The sequence below is a fragment of the Coregonus lavaretus genome, assembly GCF_964263955.1.
Source record: "Coregonus lavaretus genome assembly, chromosome: 11".
NCBI classification, from domain to species: domain Eukaryota; kingdom Metazoa; phylum Chordata; class Actinopteri; order Salmoniformes; family Salmonidae; genus Coregonus; species Coregonus lavaretus.
The window spans coordinates 16,531,254-16,549,033 of record NC_139998.1 but is presented as its reverse complement, the minus strand read 5'-3'; the positions used below and the strand labels follow the sequence as shown (position 1 = coordinate 16,549,033).

At 40.8% G+C, this 17,780-nt stretch overlaps 1 protein-coding gene across 1 annotated transcript in view; it reads left to right on the top strand.

Moving 5' to 3' along the window:
* The window catches only part of LOC311137366 (protein O-mannosyl-transferase TMTC2-like), a gene marked incomplete at its 5' end in the record, with an annotated part of 194,745 nt that extends 180,825 nt beyond the window's left edge, over window positions 1-13,920 (top strand). Inside the window, one exon of the mRNA XM_084171814.1 lies at window positions 13,653-13,920. Coding sequence (XP_084027940.1) covers window positions 13,653-13,832 — 180 coding nt within the window. The 3' untranslated portion in view covers window positions 13,833-13,920. The remainder of the gene's footprint in view (window positions 1-13,652) is intronic.
* Window positions 13,921-17,780: the final 3,860 nt, after the last annotated feature.

The following is a 17,780-nucleotide window of genomic DNA, read 5'->3' as shown; positions in this document are numbered from 1 at the left end:
AAAGGCCATTCTTGAACATTGGGTGAGACTATCTTACTAATTTGCTAGATAACCAATTTGGATTTAAGTGTAACTTGTATGACTGAAGCTTTTAGTGATAGGTCTAATGCTTTAATATTTAATCATTTCTGTCCTCCGAATTCATATTCATTATATAAAAAGGCCCGTTTAATTTTGTCTGGCTTGCCGTTCCAAATAAAATGGAATATGTTTTTCTCATATAATTTTAAAAACTGTTCGCTAGGCATAGGCAAGACCACAAGCAAGTAGGTAAACTGGGATAGTACTAAAGAGTTAATCAGGGTGATTTTTCCACAAATAGACAGGTATTTACCTTTCCATTGTAGCAAGATCTTATCTATTTTTGCTAACTTTCAATTAAAATGTATTGGAGTGAAATCATTTATTTCATTTGGGTTACGTATTCCAAGTATATCCACATCACCATCATACCATTATATTGGTGAACAACATGGAAATGTGAAAATTTTATTTTTTAATGATCCAATACGTAATATAGTACATTTATCATAATTTGGTTGTAATCCAGAGAGGTTAGAAAATGTATCTAGATCCTCTGAGGCTGTGGAAGGATTCAAGTTGTGGATTTAAAAGAAAACATGAATCATCAGCATACAATGACACCTTTGTTTTTAAGCCCTGGATTTCTAATCCCTTGATATTATTGTTGGATCTGATTTTAATAGCTAACATTTCGATGGCCATAATAAATAGATATGCCGGTAGTGGACAACCTTGTTTTACTCCTCTTGAGAGTTTAAAACTTTCGGAGAAATAGCCATTATTTACCATTTTACACCTATTGATACTATACATCATTTTAACCCATTTTATAAGAGTTTCTCCAAAATTGAAATGCTCCAGGCATGTATATATAAACTCCAGTCGTACTTTATCAAATGCCTTTTCAAAGTCTGCTATGAATAGCAGGCCTGGTTTCCCAGATTTTTCATAGTGTTCTATTGTTTCCAGTACTTGCCTTATATTATCTCCAATGTATCGTCCATGTAAAAAACCTGTCTGATTAGAATGAATAATGTCAGACAATACCTTTTTATTTCTATGCGCTATACATTTTGCTAGAATTTTTGCATCACAACACTGAAGTGTAAGGGGCCTACAAATTTTTAAATGGACTGGATCTTTATATTTCTTACTTGTATCCTGTTTCAGTAATAATGAAATCAGACCTTCTTCTTGAGTGTCTGATAATCTACCATTTACATAGGAGTGGTTAAAACATGCTAATAACGGTTCTCTGAGTATATCAAAAAAGGTTTGGTATACCTCGACTGGTATGCCATCCAACCCTGGAGTTTTCCCAGACTTAAAGTATTTAATTGCATACAGATGTTCCTCCTCTGTAATTTCACCTTCACATGAGTCTTTCTGTATGACTGTTAATTTTACATTATCAATAGAAAAATATCCCTACAATTAGCTTCAGTTACAGGAGATGGAGGCGACTGAAACGAAAATATATGCTTAAAGTACTTTGCTTCCTCCTTCAAAATATCATTTGGTGACTCATGGGTGACTCCGTCATTTGTAACCAGTTTCAGTAAATTCTTTTTGGTAGCATTTCTATGTTGAAGATTACAAATAATTTTCCCCCATATTCCATCGAGTTTGCTTTATTTTTATAATATATTACACTTGATCTTTCTTGAATAAGTTTCTCCATTTCTTTTTGTTTTTCCTCTAATTTATTCTGAGCCTCTGTTACAGTTTTTATTGCTATCTATCTGTTCTGTTAGACCTTCTATTTCCTTTGTTAGTATGGACTCTTTTGACCTACATTTTTTTTGTTTTCTAGATGGGTACTGAATTGCATGGCCTATAAAGGCACATTTAAAAGTGTCCCATATAATAAGGGGATTTGCTGTACCTATGTTATGTCAGAAAAGATCAGTTATAAATTCCTCTGTCCTAGTTAAAAACAAGTTATCATCCAATAGGCTTTGATTAAATTTCCAATATCCTCGCCCACGTGGAAATTCAGTAAGAGTAATGTACAGTGGGGAAAAAAGTATTTAGTCAGCCACCAATTGTGCATGTTCTCCCACTTAAAAAGATTAATAAGTATTTGGTCACCTACAAACAAGCAAGATTTCTGGCTCTCACAGACCTGTAACTTCTTCTTTAAGAGGCTCCTCTGTCCTCCACTCGTTACCTGTATTAATGGCACCTGTTTGAACTTATCAGTATAAAAGACACCTGTCCACAACCTCAAACAGTCACACTCCAAACTCCACTATGGCCAAGACCAAAGAGCTGTCAAAGGACACCAGAAACAAAATTGTAGACCTGCACCAGGCTGGGAAGACTGAATCTGCAATAGGTAAGCAGCTTGGTTTGAAGAAATCAACTGTGGGAGCAATTATTAGGAAATGGAAGACATACAAGACCACTGATAATCTCCCACGATCTGGGGCTCCACGCAAGATCTCACCCCGTGGGGTCAAAATGATCACAAGAACGGTGAGCAAAAATCCCAGAACCACACGGGGGGACCTAGTGAATGACCTGCAGAGAGCTGGGACCAAAGTAACAAAGCCTACCATCAGTTACACACTACGCCGCCAGGGACTCAAATCCTGCAGTGCCAGACGTGTCCCCCTGCTTAAGCCAGTACATGTCCAGGCCCGTCTGAAGTTTGCTAGAGTGCATTTGGATGATCCAGAAGAGGATTGGGAGAATGTCATATGGTCAGATGAAACCAAAATAGAACTTTTTGGTAAAAACTCAACTCGTCGTGTTTGGAGGACAAATAATGCTGAGTTGTATCCAAAGAACACCATACCTACTGTGAAGCATGGGGGTGGAAACATCATGCTTTGGGGCTGTTTTTCTGCAAAGGGACCAGGACGACTGATCTGTGTAAAGGAAAGAATGAATGGGGCCATGTATCGTGAGATTTTGAGTGAAAACCTCCTTCCATCAGCAAGGGCATTGAAGATGAAACGTGGCTGGGTCTTTCAGCATGACAATGATCCCAAACACACCGCCCGGGCAACGAAGGAGTGGCTTCGTAAGAAGCATTTCAAGGTCCTGGAGTGGCCTAGGCAGTCTCCAGATCTCAACCCCATAGAAAACCAGCAACAGTGTGTGAAAACCTTGTGAAGACTTACAGAAAACGTTTTACCTGTGTCATTGCCAACAAAGGGTATATAACAAAGTATTGAGAAACTTTTGTTATTGACCAAATACTTATTTTCCACCATAATTTGCAAATAAATTCATAAAAAATCCTACAATGTGATTTTCTTGATTTTTTTTCCTCATTTTGTCTGTCATAGTTGACGTGTACCTATGATGTAAATTACAGGCCTCTCTCATCTTTTTAAGTGGGAGAACTTGCACAATTGGTGGCTGACTAAATACTTTTTTTCCCCACTGTATATGCCAATTATATGATGGTCCGACCGCATTCTGTCCCCTATCAACACTGTTTTAACTTTTGGTGCCAGCGAGAATGTCACGCCCTGGCTCTGGGGACTATGTTATGTTGAGCCAGGGTGTGTAAGTCTATGTTTAATTTTCTATGTTGGTCTGAGTGACTCCCAATCAGAGGCAACGAGTGTCAGCTGGGTGTCTCTGATTGGGAGCCATATTTAACTGTTTGTCTTGCACTTTGTGTTTTGTGGTTTCTTGTTCCTTTTGGTTTGTATATCGAAGGACTTCACGTTTCGTTCTTTGTTTTGATCGTGTGATCTAGTCAATAAATATAAATATGTTCACCCGCAACGCTGCGCCTTGGTCCTCTCTGTTCGACGAGCGTGACAGAGAATGACATAAGAAAGATGTCAAGACGACTAGCTTGATTGAGTCTCCGCCATGTATATCTCAGTAGGTCAGGATATTTAAGCCTCCATATATCTACTAGTTCTAACGTATCCATTACAGTCATGATTTCCTTAAGAGCATGAGGGTGATAGTTTGTAGTGTGATTTCCTTTACGGTCCGAGCAGATGTTACTTAAGTGTTAATTTTTGGATAACATTTTTTGGGGGCCTATTTTAACAATGAAAAAGCTTTGTCTAAATTAAATTAAATGATCCTTGTGACATTTTACCTACAAGGATATACCATGACATTTTAACAATTCGACCCCTGACCGTCGTTTACATGTGAATTATAATTGGGAGCATGTCAGGAGTGTGTTGGAGGCCGTTGGTTGAAATTCTTCCTGAGAATCTGATGGTCTCGTCAGTTCGGTCTCCTTTGACACTAGCAAATCATAAGCCAGTCACCAAAGAACGCGGGGTGTTCCCAAAGCATACTTTTTGGTGCCCACGTGGACAGAAAGCAAATGCAGTGTTGAATTTGATGAAATGCAGACGATATCATCATTTGATTTCTCCTCCATAAAATGTTGTCGGTAACAGCGCAATGCATCAGATTAGGGGGGTCCGGGGCTGTGTGTCACACTTTTTACTCGCTAAGGTTAGGGGAGACCGGAGGCTGTGTCACTTTTTCTTTTACTGGTGTGTATTTCTCAACACCAGTAGGCCTATAGGCAATCGCATGAGACTCTTTTCAACATTATTAGAAAGACCAAGGTCTTGGGTTGAAATGGGTTCCCTTTTGTCCTTATAGCTTATTCCAAAATGGGAGATATTACCTATCAAAAACACTGTCCACTTGAAATAAAGAAATTAATGTAGCCTACAGAGTCTTAGAAATAGCCAGGTTACTTTGATTAAACAATATTGTTTACAAAATTAAGCAGTTTATACTATAAGTATAACCTATTATATAACCATCGCCAACTGAGCATAAAAGCTATTATATAACCATCTCCAAGTGAGCATAAAAGCTAACGATGATGCTAATTTCCACGTCTTGACCTAGCAACTACGAAATAAGTTTGAAAAATAGCTATCCCTTTCCTCATTTCAACAAACAGGCAAATCGACAAATCCAGGCTCTGTCGTAGCCGGCCGCGACCGGGAGACCCATGGGGCGGCGCACAATTGGCCCAGCGTCGTCCAGGGTAGGGGAGGGAATGGCTGGCAGGGATGTAGCTCAGTTGGTAGAGCATGGCGTTTGCAACGCCAGGGTTGTGGGTTCGATTCCCACGGGGGGCCAGTATGAAAAATTTAAAAAATATGTATGCACTCACTAACTGTAAATCGCTCTGGATAAGAGCGTCTGCTAAATGACTAAAATGTAAATGTAAACAATTGTTCATGAATATCCTACTCCCATAATTCAAACAATGAAAATACCAAGACTTTACTTTCACCTCCCATAAAAACACACAAATTCCCTTCACCTCAAAGTAGTCACACATTTTAATCTTAAAATGACTAGACTACACAGCACCCTCTAGATTGGGAGTAACAGACTAAACTATACTGTGAAAACCAACCTATGTAACACCCAACCCCGGTCACCACTATTCCCTGTGCAGTTATTAGAATAGTTATTTCGCTGTTTAATCCCCGATGTTGTTAGAAGACCAGCGAAAGTAAAAATGTGAAGATTGGGACACTCAAGTGAGTCTCCATGATTAGGCTATCATAGATGGAGTTAAGGTGAGCATTTTGTCCAATAAATGAATGACTTGCATGCACACACTGGCAGTCCCTGCTGTGAAGACACTGTTATTATTGTATAGGAGCTCCATTCTTCTGGTGCTCAGCAGTAAATATGAGAAAAAGATAGAGCGTAATGCTGAAGCTATGCAAGCCATCCAACCGTACCTGTAGAAGTCATATTTAAAATTAGAATCTTCCACACTGAGATGTGTGAAGATGTGAGAAGATTCTTGTTTGTGATGCTTGAAGTGTAAAGTAAAAAGTCAGAACATTGGCTGAGATACGGAGCAGGAAGATCATATGTATCTTCTTTCCTACATGGTTGTCTATTTCAGGAACAGATCATCATCGTCATTTTCACATTTTCGTCTCTTAACATCCACAAATACTGTATGTAAATATGCATTTGATGGAACCAAGTCCAAAAACAGAGGCAGTTTTAGCCCAATGTGGTCAAATAGTTGGGACGCCTCCTTTGCCATTTGGCCTGCTTACAGTGGAGGCTAGATAATGATTGAGGATGTTCATCCATCTTCTCCAGTATTGCCCTTTGTTCTCTCCGATGTGACTTGACTTGGACCATTTTCCTGTCTATCTTCATTTGTCATTGCATGCTATGCTTCAGCCTCTGTATAGCTTGACTGCTTGACTTTTCAAATTATATCAGTGGGTCCATTCACTTTGAGTAGGACTGGACGATTGACTTAACTCAAGGGCTTTGGTGCCTCAACCCTCCCCCGTCTCCTTCTGTCCAGAGACCAGCCTATTAGAGGCCTACATAGGTCACCATAAAATGACAGCATCTGCAGTCTTTAGGTTTGTCTGGCCAATTAGATATGGTCTCTATGCTTTCTATTTACAGTGGCATTAAGGAGGTTTATGGCCGGTCATTGCTCCCTCCTCATCATACTCCCATGGCTTTAAGCAGCTGTTTCTTCTGAGGTCCGGCGAATATATTCCACATCTGGTGGTGTCACGACTACATGCCAGAGAAAAGGGTAGCATGGGGGGGCGGAGGGTCATTGGGGCGGGAAGGGGGATCTTTTGAAGCTCGGCTGCAGCAGGACTAAAAGGAAAAGTAGGAAGAGCAGTAGAATCCCTACCCAGGAGTCCTTGCACACCATTCTCTAATGTGGAAGTGTCTTGTTTGAGGATATGAAGGCCTGTGATGCTATTTCATTGTGTTCAGCCAGATCTTCTCCTCTTCTCCTCCAGGGGTCACAGCTTTAACTTCCCCTGATTCTTCACTCCCAGACAGCTGGTTTCAATTTGTCTTCCTCAAGACAGTTACTATTTAGTATTTTAGTATTTTATTAGGATCCCAATTGGCAGCAGCTACTCTTCCTGGAGTCCAAACAGATCTACTGTACATTACATCAAACAAAACATTGTGCATTATACACATTTATATTGCTCCATTATTACATTACAATACTACATTACATTACTAAGAATAATGTGTGTGTGTGTGTGTGGGTCTCTTCACAGTCCGCGTTGTGCCATGAGGTGTTGTTTAATCTGTTTTTTAAAATAGGATTTCATTGCTAGCTTGAGTTACCTGAGGTGGAAGAGAGTTCCATGTAGTCATGGCTCTATACGCTGAGTGTACACCTTCCTAATATTGAGTTTCATCCCATTTTGCCCTCAGAACAGCCTCAATTCGACTGGCTTGGCCTCTACAAGGTGTCGAAAGCGTTCCACAGGGATACTCGCCCATGTTGACTCCAATGCTTCCCACAGTTGTGTCAAGTTGGCTAGATGTTCTGGGGATGGTGTACCATTCTTGATACACACGGGAAACGGTTGAGCGTGAAAAGCCCAGCAGTGTTGCAGTTCTTGACACACTCAAACAGGTGCGCCTGGCACCTACTACCATACCCCGTTCAATTCAAAGGCACTTAAATCATTGTCTTGCCCATTCACCCTCTGAATGGCACACATACACAATCCATGTCTCAATTGTCTCAAGGCTTAAAAATCCTTCTTTAACCTGTCCCCTCCCCTTCATATACACTGATTGAAGTTAATTTAACAAGTGACAATAAGGGATTATAGTTTTCACCTGGATTCACCTGGTCAGTCTATGTCATGGAAAGAGCAGGTGCTCCTAATGTTTTGTACGCTCAGTGTATAGTACTGTGCAATTCCTAGCCTTTGTTCTGGACTTGGGGACTGTGAAGAGACCTCTGGTGGCATGTCTTGTGGGGTATGTATGAGTGTCTGAGCTGTGTGTTAACCGATAGAACAGACAGTTCGGGACTTTTAACATGTCAATACCTCTCTCAAAGACCTGTAGTGATCTCTCCTCTACTTTGAGCCAGGAGATATTGATATGCATGTTGTTGATATTAGCCCTCCATGTACATTTAATTACTTTATCTACTTCCCCAGAGTCAGATGAACTAGTAAATACAATTTTTATGCCTCTGTGTCCAGTATAAAGGAAGTTTGAGGTAGTTTCGCGAGCCAATGCTATCGTTAGCGCAATGACTGGAAGTCTATGGGTACCTGCTGTGTTCAGGCCTATGTTCATTTATGTATGGAAAGGAATGAAGCCAGTCGATCTTGTCTGACACACAGGCAAGGTACCCATCCAGCTCCCCTGTACCTTGTGACCTTTTGGCCATCAGGTGATGACAAGAAATCATCTTCATCAGATGAATGCTGTCTCTGTTGCGCTGTCTCGTCCTCTGTCATTTTGTCAAGATGATGCTTCAGGATGACCAAACCTGTATAGTGGTAAATATACAACATACACATAATGAATATTTCAGCAAATTCTGCTTTATGTGGCAACTTAGTTAATCATATCACTGACATTACATTAGCCCAAACACAGACTTTCCGTACTTATTATTCTCAGAAACAGAGACTGAAGTGAGTTTGTCAGATGTTCTCAGACCTAAAAAAGTACTGTCTAGCTGTACTTATTGTGTAGACTCACACAGTTATATGCACAGTTAGACTTACAGAGTCTCTGGCTTTTAGATGAACATTATCCTAATTTACACAAAGTACAGTACATAGCTAAAAATCCTAGGTCTAAATACTGTATGTCATCACCAAGCAGGCTAACGTTGGCTAGCTAGCTAGCTAACTTAGCTAGCTCACTTGCTGATGTTAGCCTAATGTTGTTAGCTAACCCAGATAACTTTCATAGCTAGCTAGCTAGCCACCACCACTAATAGTGACATTGACGTGCTAGCCATATAGGCTAACATCATCAGGTGGTGGTTAGCCATGTAGCTAACTAGCTAACTTAGCTGCAAGAATAGCTTGCTAATGTTAGCATGCTAGACAACTAAGCTAATGTTAACATCCGTAAGTTAGACTATTAGATAGCTAGCTATACTAGCTTCTAAAGCCATCTATAGCGAAATGTTTGATCATTCATAGCTAACTAGCTAGTTATCTTACCTCTACAATGTTTCCTCAAGTTCGAGGCAGAGTTTTTGAAGGCTGCTACCGCCTCCATCCTGAGTAAGAAAAGCTTGCATTGCATGGCCTCTCCTGTGCTGTGCTTGAAGGAGAACTGGTCACAGTCACAGTCTCCTCCGTCTCCATTGTTTTCACACACACCGCTTTGATAGAAACCTTTCCCTTCTTTCACGATACGTCTCAAACTAAACTAACTAAGATATTTGATTTGATTGGTCACTGACTAAACAACGATGAGCTCGCATAAACTCATGTCTAATATTATGGATAGCCTACAAAATTGTACTCTGTAATGGATGGTTTTAAAAGGGTAGCGAAGTACAATACTTCATTCAAAACAGACTTAAGTAAATACTCAAAAAAGTACCAGTACTCAGAAAAGCTACTAATTTACAGTAACGAGAGTATTTGTAATTTGTTACTTCCACCCCTGATTGAATGGCATATGGCTGAAACAGGAGCCACCTACTGTGTGTCATCTGACTGTGGTTTGGGTGACTCCTCCACCTCTCCTCTGAGTGTATCAGTCAGGCCAACAGTAGTACAGTGGGCATCTCCATTGGTGATGCGGGAATTCCACCTCACACACAGTGGAACCACTCCAACACCACAGAGGAACAATAATACACATGGTATCACCACTACCGATGTGTGGCCCTTTCGAATAACAAATTATGTGATTTTTTTTTCGGTGTGGTCTGTTTTTGGTTAGCATTTTTCTGGGGTCTAGTTAAAAAGCTCCATCTTGCAAATTGGTCCAGAAAACCTTATTCTGTGGTTTGACCCATCAATTTCAGGGTCAAATACAAGGTAATTTAATTTATTACTCAGTTCACAATTACATGAACATTTTGCCATGAAATCTGGCTGCTCGTTTGATCTAAACGTAGAAAAAATGTTTTACTTCTTCTGCTGGGGAATATTGCTATAGCTACAAAAGTACCAGTCCCGCAGTCCGTGGATACCAAAGCACTTCTAAGATGAAATCACAGAACAGAACAGCCCAGAGCAGAGCTGAAAACGATTGTTACTGCAGCTAGCATGGCTCAGGCTAGTGTGGACAAAGCAAGACAAATGGCCAGACAATGGGAGAGTGTCTGTGGTTTTAATGTCCACGCCTCCAGGAACTCATTCAAGACTGGAAGACCATGTCTTTAGTCTACTCACTGTCTCCATGACATAAGAAGTATTTTTGGTCCTATACCTTCAAACTAATGCTTCTAGGTCCTGGGGCTACTAGGATAAGACAGATGTATTATTAGCTAGCAGACAGCATGAGAGCATGTTGGAATTACTAGTCAAGTTTCTATTTGTTCCACACAATTAGATTATTATTTCGTCGATTACAACATACAAGGTGAAAATTATTTTTGTTTTACAGTCAAGACATACATTGAGTTTTAATTCCAGAGATATAAGTTAATTTCAACTTCTAATATTTCACAAAGCCCCTATTGTTTACACTAATGTGCATAGTGGGGTATGTTTAGAAATCTGTAGACCTCGCAGCATTTCCCATTCCGTATATAGACACTTTTTCCCTGCCATGCTACGGTATTGGCAGCAGCATCACTCCACATTGTTTTACGGTCCGAGGAGAAGAAATTAAGGCTTTTATAAACTTTTGGGGAAATTTGTGAAAATGTCAAACCTTGATAACATAAGCACATGGCATTTCATGAGGAAAAGACCAATGGGTGATAATTGCTTATGAGTTATTCTATATGACTTCAAAGGCCGTTATTGGTCGTTTTATTGAGATGGATTACATTTCATACTCCTGTCTTTTATTTGTATTTTTTTACAAATGGTAAATAATAAAAACAAACAGAAAATCATCAAGGCCCAGTTTATGAATCACGTGTACGGTATCATGTGTCATGATGCTCATGAATACAACTAGTGTTATTTCTTCCACAACATGCTGTCAAGTCAACTTTACATTCAAAACATTAATGAGTTAACCAAATGTAAAGCCATGTGCTATTACTCAGTAGCAGTAGCTTAACTACACAAGTACAATTCTGCTCTACTCGTTCAGATAAAATGGAGATCAGACGTGAGATGTGAGACACTCCCTTGGTCTCTATTTAAACTCCCAGGGATTATTTAGCTCTGAACACTTGCACTACTTTCCTACTATCCTGGGAGACTCATCCCTTGGACTGGCTCTGGTATTTGCCTCATGGCATCAGCAGGAAAAAACATTATAATATGTTCATCCATGTGCCCCACTTCAAAGAGCTGGGTTGAATTGTGGATATGCCGCCCCAAACAGGCCACAGGGACATGGAGAAGTCCTGACACAAAACTCCCCTCAGAAGGGCACTACGGCCTGGGCAGTCCGGCTGGTCCAACAGCATCACTACTGTCACAATATGGCTTCTGAGATTAAAGGATGGCCCTGTTAAGTAGGACTGTTTTAGTTGAAGGTCAGAAAAAGTACTACTTATTCCTATTGGCTGACTAATTAAAGAGGTTAAAGCCCTGGGTTGAATTAACCTATCATGACATTTGTCCTCAGTTTTGGCCATCAGACATTATTGTAATTGGTCAACTGAAAGTATGTTGAGTTGGCTGTGCGATAAAGAGGATTGAGAGTTTATTCTGTTTTGTATAGTGTGTGTATAGAAATAGAGCTTGGTTTCCGGCAATAGAATGACTCCATTCTAGTCAAACAAGCCCACCAGAATCATTGTGATAAAAAATTTTATTTTTTCAACTTTAATCAATGTCCTATCAATATTCTGTCATGCCATCTCTTTTGAGAAGTACTTTCCTTAAAAAAATATAGATTCACACATAAAGTATACTGAACAAAAATATAAACGCAACATGTGAAGTGTTTGTCCCATGATTCATGAGCTGAAATAAAAGATCCCAGATATTTTCCATACGCACAAAAAGCTTATTTCTCTCAAATGTTGTGCACAAATTCTCCTTTGGCAAGATAATCCATCCACCTGACAGGTGTGGCATATCAAGAAGCTGATTAAACAGCATGATCATTACACAGGTGCACCTTGTGCTGGGGACAATAAAGGGCCACTCTAAAATGAGCAGTTATGTTACACAACACAATGCAACAGATGTCTCAAGTTTTGAGGGAGCGTGCAATTGGCATGCTGACTGCAGGAATGTCCACAAGAGATGTTGCCAGAGAATTGAATGTTCATTTCTCTACCATAAGCCGCCTCCAACGTCGTTTTAGAGAATTTGGCAGTACGTCCAACCGGCCTCACAACCGCATGACCTAGTGTAACTACACCAGCCCAGGACCTCCATATCCAGCTTCTTCACCTGCGGGATCGTCTGAGACCATCCACCCGGACAGCTGATGAAACTTTGGGTTTGCACAACCGAAGAATAATCGACTTCAGTGGGCAAATGCTCACCTTCGATGGCCACTGGCACACTGGAGAAGTGTGCTCTTCACGGATGAATCCCAGTTTCAACTGTACCGGGCAGATGGCAGACAGCGGGTATATCATTGTGTGGGAGAGCGGTTTGCTGATGTCAACGTTGTGAACAGAGTGCCCCATGGTAGCGGTGGGGTTATGGTATGGGCAGGCATAAGCTACGGACATTGAACACAATTGCATTTTATCGATGGCGAGATCCTGAGGCCCATTGTCGTGCCATTCATCCGCTGCCATCACCTCATGTTTCAGCATGATAATGCACAGCCCCATGTCGCAAGGATCTGTACACAATTCCTGGAAGCTGAAAATGTCCCAGTTCTTCCATGGCCTGCATACTCACCAGACATGTCACCCATTGAGCATGTTTGGGATGCTGTGGATTGAAGTGTACAACAGCGTGTTCTAGTTCCCGCCAATATCCAGCAAATTCACACAGCCATTGAAGAGGAGTGGGACAACATTCCACAGGCCACAATCAGCAGCCTGATCAACTCTATGTGAAGGAGATGTGTTGTGCTGCATGAGTCAAATGGTGGTCACACCAGATACTGACTGGTTTTCTGTTCCACGCCCCTACTTTTTTTAAGGCATCTTTGACCAACAGATGTATATCTTTAATCCCAGTCATGTGAAATCCATAGATTAGGGCCTAATGAATTTATTTAAATAGACTGATTTCCTTATATGAACTGTAACTCAGTAAAATCTTAGAAATTGTTGCATGTTGCATTTATATTTTTGTTCAGTGTAGATAAAATGACATAACTTGTATTATTTGTTATGTCCAAACATCTTTTTATGGTTTTCAGCAATGGGATGACGTAACATTCTAGATGTTCTATGCAATTAATTCCTCAGTCTAAACGGAGGACATAAGTGTTTTAATGTGCTAACAGCTCTGGCGGTCTGACTGAGTTGTACTGTATGAGACTGTTACTCTCCTGCCACTTCTGCTACTGCCTCACTAGGCCTGACTCTGCTCTCGGCACTCTACTCCACTCTCAACCATGTACTCATTCTCTTGCATATTCATCTCTGACTGTTACAGCGTCTGCTATTACTGAAGAGACCATTCAGAGTGACATTTTACCAAAGATTTTGCTATACTGCTAGAAGAAATGGTGCTGTAAAGAACCAAAATGCACCGTTCTTTTTTTGCAGCGTAGCCTTCTGTGAGATGTGCTTTTTGAGAATGACTGAACTGAACTGTCCTGTTCTTGTGTTCCAGTATCCAGCAGCCCTGATGAACCTAGGGGCCATTCTCCATCTCAACGGGAAGCTGCAGGAGGCGGAGGCCAACTACCTGCGAGCGCTGCAGCTGAAGCCAGACGACACCATCACCCAGTCTAACCTGCGTAAGCTGTGGAACATCATGGAGAAACAGGGCCTGAGGACCATGGGGCTGTGAGTTATCTCACCAGCCAATCAGCCATCTGTGCAGCAGGCCTGGGGAAGAAGTGGCCAGCTCCCTTGGAGGAGAAACTGGTGAAGTGAGGATGGAGGAGGACAGCAGAAAAAGGCACAGGACTGCAGAACGCTCCTTGTGACTCCTCACGCCTCCTCAGGCCAGGAGTAACTTCCCTGGGAGGCTGTCCATTGTGAGGAGCACTACCTTTGAATGATGACTTTCTGGAACTTTGTCCAAAATGTGTTCTCTCCCAGGATCTGTGATTTTCAACCAGAGCACTTAACTTGAAGTGGGCCATAGGTTCATACTGGAAGTCTTGTGGTTAATTAGGAATTGAATTAGTTATAGATGCTTATAAGGTCAACATTTGTCCTGGGCCAGAGTCCCAAGGCGCTGCCCTCTGAAGCAGGAACAGTGCAGTAGAAGTGAGGGTTTTTTCTCACCGTCGAATGAAGTTTCCGGTCTAATGAAGTTGTGTTCATTGGCTTCTGTGCACATCAGTGAAACTCATGGCAGGGTATTGGAGGTAACAGCTTTATCAGTTAATTCTGAAATTGAACACAACTAGATTAAGATGAATATATGTCTCTGGTGTAGGCTACTCATGTCTCCTTGGATAATTTACTTAGAGGAAGGTAGCTAATGGCAAATGACCTTCCTAGGGTACTAACATTAGCCCCCATCAGCTGACATGCTAGTTGGAGGTTTGGACAGCAGCAGGGCTTCCCCTCCCTTCGCAATACATACTGATGTGTGCTGATGACTGGTCTTTAGACATGATAAGAGGACAATCGGAAGCCATTGTTGATGTCTGAAATCTCCTAACCAAATAGCCGTCAAACCGATGCACTCCATTACATAACAATGCACAACCATAGTTTGTCTGAGGGAGTCTTTATATGTAATATTGCTTTGTTTGAAAATGTTCATTTTCTTTTATTTGTATGTATATATGAATGTTAATATATACAGTAAAACCTACATACAGTATAATATACAATATAGTCTGACTTGCAAGGGAAGGTCAGTGTCCACCCAGCAAGTTCAGTATCTGTAAGAAATGAAAAGAAAATCCTAGCGTCAAAACATCATGTTCTCTCACTCTTCTCAGTCTTAAATGTCCATTTTGTATATATTCTGTGTAATTAACATCTACTTGGTTGATGTCATAAAAAATTATTTACCACCGTTTGTTAACTGTATCTCCAATTTGGAAGAAACTTTATTTTGGAGAAACAGATAATCCCGCTTTGACATTATGTTTATTGTAAAGAAGCCAACAGCCACCGGGCGGTTTAATGTTTGTAAGTTATTTCTTTGTGTTATCTTGGCATATAAACCAGCTGGCACTGTGTTACATTTTCAAGTGTATGTTGAAGATAGTTCATAAGATAAGTATTGATCCATTTCACTTTAAGAAATGTGATATACCTGTACACGTTTGTCTTGAAGACTTTGCCTTGCGATTCTGACAGAAAATATACAACTATTTGATTCCAATTTTCTAGCAGATGTATCTTAATTTCGCTAAAATATTGCATTCGATACAAAGAAAACACATTTCATAATAATTGAAATGACTAGAAAAAAGCCAAAAGTATTAAAACATTGCATTTTCTTGTGCTGTCCACTTCCCTACACAGTGACACCATCCTCATAGGTCATATCCAGTGCTTTATGGAGTTAGTAGTATGATAGTTGCCTTGTTCTTTCTTGAACATTAAACATGTATGAGCCCTGTTCCACTCACTATGTGATCTCTGTTCTCATGGCTGTCTGTCAGTCTTTTGAAAGCACAGCACGGCAGTGTGTCTGTCTGGCTGGAGCTTGATAGCTCTACTGGTTGTTACTGTCGTAATGGTTGTGTTGGTCTTGACTGCGTCAACACTGTGGTGTATTTAGCTATGATCACCATGTCTATCTGTCTGATATAATGAGCTAGGTTATCACAATGAAGTATTCTACCCTCACATCTTCTCCCCATCACCACCATCCCCCATCACAAGTTGTGCTAATTTGTCTTGTGTATAAAGTGTTTATGAACAAACGAGAGTGTGTCTGAAGATGGAAATAAGTGTTTCATTCTGTGTCTCTGCTCAGGGATTTCAAGCGGTGGGTTGTATTGCAGACTCGTGCTCACAGAGCACTCAGAGAGTTTCTAAAGTTATATTTTTTGAAAGTTGTATTTGTATAAATTATCAAGATTTGTAGCTTTTGCTTTTTTGTAATATAAAAAAAAAACGATGTGCCAGAATAGACTTTCCCAATGTTGCTTCTTTTCCACAATAAAATAATGGTGTTCTGCTTTCATCATCTGCCTGAGTGTTTTGGGGGGGAAGTTTTGAAGAGTTTATTTTACATTTACTTTAGCATGTAATACTTAGCATCAAAACACATTTCCCATGACTTCCTTCTACTGTATATACTGATACAGTATATACAGTCCATACTCATATTTGCCTCATATTCACAAAGGGTATCAGACTTAATGGGGTGGTCTTGCAGACTATGGAACGGGTTTTACAAGGCATTTAAAGTTCCCCTGCAAATTTGCTGAAAATGTGTCATAAAATCTGCTCAAATGGAACTCCTGCTTTCATCTATGTACAACACAAAGGGGATGTAAATATTCCCATATGGAAGGGAAGGGTAACACAGTGTCTACATCTGGCCTGCATGTCTTGCCCACTCCTCCCCCGCCCCATACCTCGGACCTGACAAGCAGAAGGCCCTACCCAGTAACCCTTGTGATGTTTCTCACATGTGTGCAAGTCTGGTCCGCTCCCATGATGTGAACACCCCATGGTGTCCAGAGTTCCTTATTGATTCAAAATGTGATGCGCAAAGGCCATTGCCATTGTCCGTTCCATTTTGGATCATATTCTCCCAACACAGGTGTGCTTCTCTTATCGTGACAAATCATGATCAAACATGTCAGATAGCAGGGCTGTGGAAGCACGCACCAACTCAACGAAGTGCTCTTATTTCTTACCATTTGGTTTAACAAGCACGGTTGTTCCAGTCCCTTTCCGATGCTAACCATATGATATGGTTGACCATGACACCATTCTATAAATCCACAGGCAGTTAAAATACATTATGTGCATGTGTGGTGACTGCAGTTAGAGTGGAAGCCTATGCTGTGCTATGCCAGTTCTATTGTAGCTAATGCTCCAAATTAATTCAACCATGTTAATCCATTTCCTCGCTGCCAAAAAGTGAAGTAATAGTTCTGAGATGAGCGAAACAGGCACACATGTAAAAGGTACAGTGGCTTGCGAAAGTATTCACCCCCCTTGGCATTTTTCCTATTTTGTTGCCTTACAACTTGGAATTAAAATGGATTTTTGGGGTGTTTGTATCATTTGATTTACACAACATGCCTACCACTTTGAAGATGCAAAATAAAAAAATTTGTGAAACAAACAAGAAATAAGACAAAAAAAACGAAAACTTGAGCGTGCATAACTATTCACCCCCTCAGCCCCCACATGTTTACTTCTTTTTTTCTTTTCTGGCCACTCTTCCGTATAGCCCAGCTCTGTGGAGTGTACGGCTTAAAGTGGTCCTATGGACAGATACTCCAATCTCCGCTGTGGAGCTTTGCAGCTCCTTCAGGGTTATCTTTGGTCTCTTTGTTGCCTCTCTGATTAATGCCCTCCTTGCCTGGTCCGTGAGTTTTGGTGGGCGGCCCTCTCTTGGCAGGTTTGTTGTGGTGCCATATTCTTTCCATTTTTTAATAATGGATTTAATGGTGCTCCGTGGGATGTTCAAAGTTTAAGATATTTTTTTATAACCCAACCCTGATCTGTACTTCTCCACAACTTTTTCCCTGACCTGTTTGGAGAGCTCCTTGGTCTTCATGGTGCCGCTTGCTTGGTGGTGCCCCTTGCTTAGTGGTGTTGCAGACTCTGGGGCCTTTCAGAACAGGTGTATAAATACTGAGAT